Raw genomic sequence first — 9,844 nt, forward strand, 5'->3', positions numbered from 1 at the left:
AAATGCAAAGCCGTGTACACTTGTGCACTTCAAAAATTCATTGTATACTGTACCTTCTTGCACGTCTCTGTTTCCTGTGTGTGTTGTTAGAAATCAAACTAACTTTAGGAAACAATATGCCAAAAGCATATTTACAATTACTTAAGACCGTTTTTAATTTCTTTTCTTTAGACCAAATCCCCTGTACACATATACGGACTCAGAGGATGAGCAGCCTACAAAAAAACGGTTTCCCCAGGCCCCTCGAGTGAAAATACCAGGTAATAAAATACTGTCTAGTGTCTGTGTACATATCTGTGTCTGACACGAGGAAACTTTTTTGACAAGTTGTCTGTATTCTTAAATACTTAAAAAATTATCTTTTTCTAAACAGCCCTCATCACTCCACAGTCTGCCCCCCAGCCCACTGATAGCAACCATCATAATGCCCCACCCAGCTTCCGGCACCTTTCGCCACTCCGGCACAAACCGACACAGCTTTGCGATCTCGCCAGCATGCAGAGTCTGATGTCTTCCCTATAGATGGTATGCTTTTAAAAAAGCTTTAAAGCTGCATCACAGTGTCATTGTACTCTTATCTAAAAAAAATCCCCAATTTATACTCCTGAATGTCATCTTGTTGTGATTTTTTTTTTTTTTTTTTTCTGTAGATTCCAGAGACTCTGTGAGGCCACTATTACAAGGCAAGTTTGAAAATCTTGGAATTTCACAGTTTACATGGTATAACAAATATATGTGACAGGCAAAAACTAGTAAACACTTTTAGCAGTTACAAGAACTAACAAATGAATATCCAACAAAAGGGAATAGAAATACATTGTACTGCCAATACTTTGGTTTATTCTTTGTATGACTTGAAAATCAGGCTTTAGGGAAAACTAAATGACATGTTTCTATCATCAATTACATGAAGTAAACACACAAGCACTTGCATACACATTTAAGACATGAGACACGCTAATTCCATCTCATAAAATGTGTCTATAGGTGAGACGCTTTGCGTTGATTGGTGCTGCTGGACCACACTGGAGGTGCGAGTCCGCCGTGTAATGGTTTATGCCATTACAAAGGAGCTGGCCTCTGTACTCAACTGGGCAGGGGAAAAAAAACCAAGGACCAGACAAAGCAAAAAAGGGCATTTAAAGAGACAGCGCTGTGCAGATGCATATTTGGTAAGTTTTAACATTTATTGTAGTTTTATGAGCCTAAAGTGAACAATAAAGGGATCAATTGATGTGCTGGGTGCGTTTCACATTTCCTATGTCTGGTTTTTGCTATATTACTTTGTCTTTCTTAATAACAAGACTTTCATGTCCGGTTAATCTGGAGATGGAGTCTTTGGTTTTTGGCTTGTTTTGTCCTCGGGTTGTACACTTTGTACAGCCCGAGGACCCCATGTTTTCTTTTTTTTTTTTTTAAAGGATACACGTGTATCCTTTAAAAAAAAAAACGGCACACCATGCTAAGACATATCACATTTTCAGCTTATAGCTCTTTGGGAATCAAATGCGGCAGTTTGCTGATTTCCGCCTGGTGACTTTCATGTTTATCAGCCTAGGAGTTTACATACTTTCTCCCTGCTGAAGACAATTAACAAGAGCTTATTCATGTGCTCTAATTCCCTTTTTTTTGTCTTTGTTTTTTTGTGTGTGTGTCTATTTTTGTCCTAGATGGCCTTGCGCAGCAGGTAGGGGCGAACTCTATGTCTGAGTTGGTCTTTGCTCAAGCAGTCCAGAAATGGCTCAGATATGCTCCAGATCGTACGGGTGGCGCGCAGGACACACATCATCCATCCCCATCCCGGAGTAAATGATAAAAAGTGACGTGAAACATAGAAATGTAAATAGGAAACTTTGTCTTTTAATAAAGTATTTTGCAAATGATACATGTCTATTGACCTTTTTTGTTTTTGTTTTTTTTTTTTCAATAAAAAGCAACTGTGCGAAAGAGGTGGAAAATCAATACCATAGCTCAACAGTGTTTCAATATCAGAATCTGACATTGTTTCAATGTCAACAGTGTTAGAAAATATAACGTCGAATCAATGTCAGGTTTCAACATTGATTCAACATCAAAACCTGACGTTGTTTCAACGTTAAAAATGGGTGCAAGAGTGACGTTGGGTCAACGTCACACTTCAACGTTGCTTCAATGACGTCGCCTGATATTGACTCAACATTGTTTCAATGTTTCCTTGCTATCTGGGAAGTTTACCAACATTTTCCAGAAAGACAGAAAGACCACGCAGTTAAAACCTGTAAAAAAAAAAAAAAAAAAAAAAAAACTAAATTAAGAGTTTCGCACTATGTTTCACCAAGTTAAAAAAACAAATCCAGCAAAGCTGCATCTACCGAAAGCATTTATCTTTCAGATCAGTGTCTAAAAAGCACCATTAAAAAAAATGTGATCCTGCATTTACAAAAGTAACTCATTCACAGTGAAAACCAAAACGCACACAGCATTTGATAAACAACATTAAAATAATGTATTACACATCTATGTTTTAAAAATGGCATCAAAATTCAATTTGTATTTTCTCTAAAAATTTACGGTCGAATACACAAACTAACGTGTGGGTGTCAGGCTCAAGGATAGAGTTTGCTGGCTTTTATAAACCTTTATGCCTCTTCCCCCACCTCAAAGCACAGACCTCGAATTCACCTTAACTATCCCCCTCCCCAAAGTGCAGTTGTTAAAAACACACAAAATCTACCATTTCGGTTAGAGTGTGTAAAAACACTATTGTAAAAGTAACTCCTGTTTGTATATATTCACACTGAAAACTAAAACTCATCGGCTGATAAACACTAAATAAATAATGCGTTGCACATCTGTGTTTTAAAGAATGTCTGGGAAAGCCCTCGCGTATTTTTGTTTTAATTATTTTAAATTTTAACTGAAAATTAATGCGAACTAACGGCGCTGTTCTTAGGTGAAAGGTTTTTTTGGGGGGGATGCAGTTATTTAATGAAAGGGATAAAAGTTTGGTCTCTCTCCACATCCTTATTCACCATTTCTTGAGATAAACAGCATCTTAAAGTCTAAAACAGCCAACAATGAGTTGATAGAAACAACTGCCGTTTCAGTTCGATTGTCTGACAACAAAAGTCTTTCTACAGAATAAAAAGACAAAGTCATTCCTGTTTGTATAAATTTACCATGAAAAGCCAAAATGCCTACAGCGGCTGATGAACCTAATTAAAAAACACCCTGCTAGGAGAAGACAGAGCATGCGCAGTGGGACCGCATGGCCACAGGAAGTGTCCCTTTTCGGAAGAGTGAAAGCGCGTGCATGAGAGTGCATGCGCGCGTGCTCGTACGTGCACAAGATGCCAGTTTTTAAGCTCGGCAAAGGGGGTGTGGGGGTGTGGGGTCAGAGGTCATGGGAGGGGTGGGGGTTTTTGCCTGGGGGGGATTGCCCCACACACACACACACACACACACACACCACCCCACCCACCCCAAAAAAAAGGTGTCATATACAGTTAAGCCCAAAATTATTCATACCCCTGGCAAATTTTGACTTAAAGTTACTTTTATTCAACTAGCAAGTTATTTTTTGACTGGAAATGACACAGGCGTCTCACAAAAGATAATAAGATGATGTACAAGACGCATCATTGTGGAAAAAAAATATTTCTCAGCTTTTATTTACATTTGAGCAAAAAGTATCATGTCCAGAATTATTCATACCCTTTACAAACTGTCACAGTCTCTGGGAAAATCCAAAGTTCCATACCATTCCAAATAGTCAAAGCTGTTCTAAAGCATCCCAATTACCCTGATTAATTGGAAATAGCTGTTTTGATCAACTCAACAAGTGAAAAACAGCAGCTCTCTGCAGGTGGTCTGTGGACAGTCATGGCTAAGACAAAGGAACTCAGTGAGGACCTGCAGCTGTGCATTGTGGCTGCTCACAAGTGAGGAATGGGCTACAAGGCCATATCCAAATGTTTTCAAGTTCCAGTGGCCACAGTGCAAAGTATTATTAAAAAATACAAGATGTTCCGCACTGTGGAAAATCTCAGAGGACGTTGTCGGAAGCCAAAAGTGACACCTGTGCTGGCCAGGAGGATAGTGAGAGAGGTGAAAAAGAATCCAAGGATCACCACCAAGGCCATTCTGGTGAATCTGGGCTCTGCTGGTGGCAATGTCTCAAGCCAGACAGTCCAACGGACACTGTTGGGTTCCACGGATGCAGACCAAGGAAAACGCCACTTCTCCAGGCACTTCTAAGGCATGCAAAAGCTCATTTGGCCTTTGCAAATGCTCATCTGGACAAAGAAGAAGGTTTCTGGTCTTCAGTGTTATGGTCAGATGAAACAAAAATTGAATTATTTGGTCACAATGATGTTGGCATCATTGTGATCATTTGGCATAAAAATGGAGAAGCCTTCAACCCAAAGAACACCATCCCCACTGTCAAACATGGTGGTGGGAACCTAATGCTTTGGGGGTGTTTTTTAGCCAATGGACCATGGAACCTAATCACAGTAAACAGCACCATGAAAAAAGAGCAATACATGAAGATTCTCAACAACAACATCAGGCAGTCTGCAGAAAAACTTGGCCTTGGGAACCAGTGGACATTTTAGCACGACAATGACCCAAAACATACAGCAAACGTGGTGAAGAAATGGTTAGCAGACAACACCAGTAACGTTTTGCAGTGGCCTAGCCAGAGTCCTGACTTGAATCCAATTGAGAATCTGTGGAGGGAGCTAAAGATCAGGGTGATGGCAAGAAGACCCTCCAACCTGAAAGATTTGGAGCTCATTGCTAAAGATGAATGGGCAAAAATGCCTGTGGAGACATGCAAAAAGCTGGTCTGCAATTATAGGAAGCGTTTGATTGCTGTAATAGCCAATAAAGGCTTTTTTCTATTGATTATTGAGAAGGGTATGAATAATTCTGGACATGATACTTTTTGCTAAAATATAAATAAAACCTGAGAAATATTTTTTTCCACAATGATGCCTCTTGTACATCGTCTTATTATCTTTGGGGAGACACCTGTGTCATTTCTGCTCAAAAAAGAACTTGCATATTGAACAAAAGTAACTTTAAGTCAAAATTCGGCAGGGGTATGAATAATTATGGGCTTAACTGTATATTCTTCTTCCGTCTCCACCGTTCCTCGACACTGCGTGTATAGAGCAGGTAGTGCAACAATAGAAAAATTGTTGCGGGACGGCACTGTGTAGCGTTTGTCTAGGGTGTTGATCATTTTCCTAAATCCCTCGTTTTGCACAGTGTTGATATATCTTTGGTCAGGTGATAAGTAATAGCCTCCATAATTTCTTTGTGCCTGCGGGAGTTCGACGTGTATAGGGAAGCGCTGTATAAGGTTCCCGTTATTGATGTTTGGGTGGTTGACCAGGACGGATTTTCTCCTGTCACTTTCTCGTCATCCCTGACGTGTTCTCCGTTGTTTTTTCCCTGCCAATTTGAGCATCACAGCACAGCTTCTGTATCATGTGGTGTAAGGCTCCGCGCTTGTCATTTGTTGAGCAGGAAGAGTGAGCGCTTGTTTTCATGCAGATTACGTCCCGCATCAAAATGTGGTAAAATCGTCGTCTTTTTTTTTTTTTTTTTTTTTTTTTTTAAATCGTTGTCATTTGGAAATGAGATCGCACATAAGTATGAATCGAGATCGCGATTTTCTAACGATTAATCGTGCAGCCCTATTAAAAAGTAAGCGCATTAAGTCAGAATGAGCAGCCTAAGAACGTGAAAATGTAGCAGGCTGACACTGAAACAAGAAGAAAAGGGAAGACAATGCTTAGGATATTTGAAATATGAATTTAGTATACTTTAAATATTTTAATTCAAAGTTTTGTACTTTTTTTGAAGTATTTTTATTTTCAAAAATTATTTATGACTTTCCTCCAAGTACCACAATGGGGAGTTCATGTACCACTGGCAGTTTCAGAATCATGACCTTATATCATTAGACTTCATTCTGAACAGGACACCTTCATTACATTTTCCTAATTGTCTATATGATTTACTGTTTGGTTAATTTCATTACACAAGGAGGAGAAGAACAGGGAGAGACTCTGAGGGAGAAGACCAGGGAACGAGATGAGGAGAGGCAGACAGAGCAGCATTCCAGTCAGCAATCCAAAGGAGTTCAAGATATGGCTCTTGATTTAGGGGATAAGACTACTGGTCCTAAACAGTTGAAACTGTCCCAGTACCCTCTCACTCAATTTGGAACACAAAAAAGATCCTTCCAAGAAAACTGGTTCAAAAGCTTTAAATGGTTAGAATATTCTTCCCCAAAAAATGCTGCTTTCTGCTTCGCTTGTCGAGTCTTTGGCAAAAGTCTTAGGTATGACACATTAGTGAATGATGGAGTCAGTAACTTGCAAAAAGCACTGAGCAAGTTTCAAAAACATGAAGCCACCCAGTCACACAAGGACAGTGTAGTTTGTTGGAACAGCTACAAAGCAAGTCTGTCACAAGGCAATATTGCTGAACAGATAGAGGCAGCAAGTGCCACTGAAGTAAGTGAAAGAAGGGAGTACCTGGAACGTATTGTGGCAGTGACCTGCTTTTTGGGGAAGTAAGGAATATCATTTCGAGGTCATGACGAAACAGAAGAGAGTGACAATAAAGGCAATTTCTGCGAGTGCATAAAACTTTTGGAAAAGTTTGATCCATTCTTGCAGAGATACACCCCCCCATCAAACACCACATACATCTCTTGTAGTAGTCAGAATGAGATGATTGAATGTTGTTCACAAGAAGTAACTGCAGCTATTGTTCGTGAGATGAAGGAATCATAGATGTATGCCATTATGGCTGATGAGGATAGAGATGGAAGGACGGAACAGTTGGCACTCCGTGTGAGGTATGTGTCTGTGGAAGGTGTCGTTAAAGAGAGGTTCCTAGCCCTGACAGAAATGCCAAACTTTGATGGTGCATTGATAAATACTGCTATTGAGAATCAGATGCAAGAGAAGGGAATTGAGCGGTTGAAATGTGTGGCACAGACCTATGATGGAGCAGCTGTCATGAGCGGAACAGTTGGAGGTGTGCAAGCCCATTTTCAAAAGAAGCACCCTGAGGCCATATATGTTCATTGCTATGCACATGAGTTAAATCTCATCCTATGTCACACATGCAGAGCTGTTACCGAAACCATAGAGTTCTTTAACATGCTTGAAAGTCTCCATTCCTTCTTTAGTGCTTCTCTTGTAAGCCATCATAAGTTCATGGACACTCAGAAGAAATTAGGATTGGAGCAAAGTGAACAAAGTGAAACACACACTGGGCATGCCAGGTTCGTTCAGTAACGGCTGTGCTTAACAATTTCCCTGCCATCATTGAGTGCCTTTCCTCTATCAACACACCTATTGCAGTGGGATTGAAGGCAAAACTCAGTAAATTCTCCTCAGTGTATTTGCTGATTGTTTTAAAGGATCTACTGTCTGTAACTGAATGTTTACACAGATACCTACAGAAGGAGACCATAGATATTGCCCAGGCACAGACATACAAAGATGCGGTGGTTGAGACACTGAAGCAGAAGCGCAGTGATGCCACTGCTATAGATCTTCATGCAAAAACAAAGGCTATGTGTGAGGCAAACCAGCCGTTTTGGAGCAGTCTTCTGGACAAAGGCAGAAAAAAAAGAGAATGGATGGATTTGTTGGTGAGTCAACCTGTGGGGCAGGCAGTGAAGTCTGTGGCTCTTCTGTGTCAGAAGAGCTTAAAAGGAAATTGTTGTTTCCTTGTTTGGACAGAATGATCTCTGAACTTGAGAAGCGTTTTTCTGGTATTAGTCAGGAATTGCTTAATGGGATTCAGGCGTGTAGTTCAACCTCAAACCACTTCTTGTCTGAGCCTCATTTGCCACCTTTCGGACCTTCTTGTCGCTGCTGGGGAATGTTTTTACTACTAGTCCCATGGGCCATTCGTTCCTGCTGGCTTGGGAGTCCTTCAGCAGGACCACATCTTCTTCTTTGACATTAGGTCTAGTCTCTGTCCATTTTGCACGACTTTGTAAGGTGGACAAATATTCTCCTTTCCACCTTTTCCAAAAGGTATCAACAAGGTGTTGAACATGTTTCCATTGTTTCCCAAACAACTGCCCTGATGAAAAGTTCCCAAGTGGAGCAGACACAGCACTCATCTTCTGCGTTAGTAGCACTGCTGGAGTGAGTACTGCAGGACTGTCAGGGTCAGTGGATATGGGCACCAGAGGCCTTGCATTAATAATTGCCATCACCTCGGCCATGAAGGTGCACAACACTTCATGAGTAAGACGTGTTTGTTCAGTTTGTAACAACATGGCGTCCAGAATGCGCCTGGTGACCCCTATAAGCCGCTCCCACGAGCCTCCCATGTGAGACGCATGAGGGGGATTGAATGTCCAAACACACCCTCTCTCTTGCAGGTACTTTCCTATTGCTTTGTTTCCTGAGTCTAGGCCTAATTCCTTACAAGCGCCCACAAAGTTGGTGCCTCTGTCTGAGCGCAGAAACTTGGCTGGGCCCCGAATAGAGAAGAGCCTTCTTAATGCATTGATAAAACTATCAGCAGACATAATCTCTGTCAGTTCGATATGCACAGCCCTAGTTGACATGCATGTGAATAACACACCCCAACGTTTGTTCTGGGAACAGCCACCTCTTGTACGACGTGTCACAATTGTCCATGGGCCAAACAGATCTAGGCCTAGAGTGGTAAAGGGTGGTTCAGGGGTGAATCGGTCTATGGGCAAGTCTGTCATTTTCTGGATCTGCATTTTGCAGTTCTTGCAGCTTAACATTGTCTTCATTTGTGAGTTTGGGAAAGTCCACTCCTTTTTTAAGAGTGAAGCCTCAATAGCTTCAGGTGAGCCGTAGCACTCTTCAAGGCGTTGCCAGACCATCTTCGCACCTGCAGCAGGGTTGAGGGTGCATACAGCACGAATCCGCTTAGCCTGTTCGGATGATGTTGGACCCAACCATTTCGTTAGCAAGTCTAATTCCTCTCTTGGAGACAAATTTAGGTCTTTGGTTGCGCTGATGAATGAAGTTTTCCATGCCCAATAGTTTTCAGGTTTGTCATCAAATTGCAAAAGACCTGTGCTAACTAGTTCTTTGCGAATTAGGTACTTTGCAAACTGTTGCGTTTCACTTGATTCAGGTATGCAGTTGTTATGGTTGGGGGTGTGCTTTGGGGATTTGGACCAGTATGAGTCGACTACACGTGTTCACTGTTTGCTCCTGTTTCCTTTCTCTGTTTACAGGTGGTGGTTTCATTTGAGTGTTGGTTATAAATGGATTAGATATTTGTGTACTGTCTTGTACATCTACTTCATTGCAATTTCCTTTAGGAGGCTGTGCTGGGTCGTGCTGAGTGTCTGGGAAATGTAACTCACATTGTTGTTGAACATATTCATTAGTGTGTGTGCACTGCACTGATGGGCTCAGCTTCCTCACAAAGTTCTCCATAGAGCTCCCCGCTTTCAATCTCCGCTTCTTCATAGGCTGAGGCCTCTGCTTCAGCTGGAGAAGAGTCTGGTGGTGCAACAGAGGAGCAATTTCAGCCATTTGGACTCAGCTGAGCCACTACAGAGGAAACAATGACTTCAACACAGAAGGTGAGAAAATATCACAGTTACACTACTATTGAAACTGTGTGTTCAGCTGGTTGGTTTTTAAAAACATTTTAACAGCAGCTTTATCTTTTGCATCCTGGGCTTATCCATATATACAGAATCTACATTCACAACCAAAAACCACAGAAGTTGCAAGAAAATACAAAGATTATATATTATGAACACACATTGAAACAACATTATCATCAGTTGAACTTGCAATTTCTTATGCGTAAAAGATTTTCTCCACTG

General features: G+C 41.2%; 1 protein-coding gene across 1 annotated transcript; it reads right to left on the reverse strand.

Annotated features, from left to right (window-relative positions):
• Window positions 1-5,626: 5,626 nt before the first annotated feature.
• Window positions 5,627-9,590, reverse strand: LOC109201345 (uncharacterized). The gene has a single exon (XM_019356983.2). The coding sequence runs from the start codon at window positions 8,879-8,881 to the stop codon at window positions 7,802-7,804; it is 1,080 nt and encodes a 359-aa protein (XP_019212528.1). The 5' UTR covers window positions 8,882-9,590; the 3' UTR covers window positions 5,627-7,801.
• Between the last annotated feature and the right edge of the window lie 254 nt (window positions 9,591-9,844).

The sequence above is a fragment of the Oreochromis niloticus genome, linkage group LG3 (assembly GCF_001858045.2).
Source record: "Oreochromis niloticus isolate F11D_XX linkage group LG3, O_niloticus_UMD_NMBU, whole genome shotgun sequence".
NCBI lineage: Eukaryota > Metazoa > Chordata > Actinopteri > Cichliformes > Cichlidae > Oreochromis > Oreochromis niloticus.

Coding starts and splice junctions, on each gene's coding strand:
- LOC109201345 (XM_019356983.2), bottom strand. CDS start 8,881: ATGGTCTGGCAACGCCTTGAAGAGTGCTACGGCTCACCTGAAGCTATT.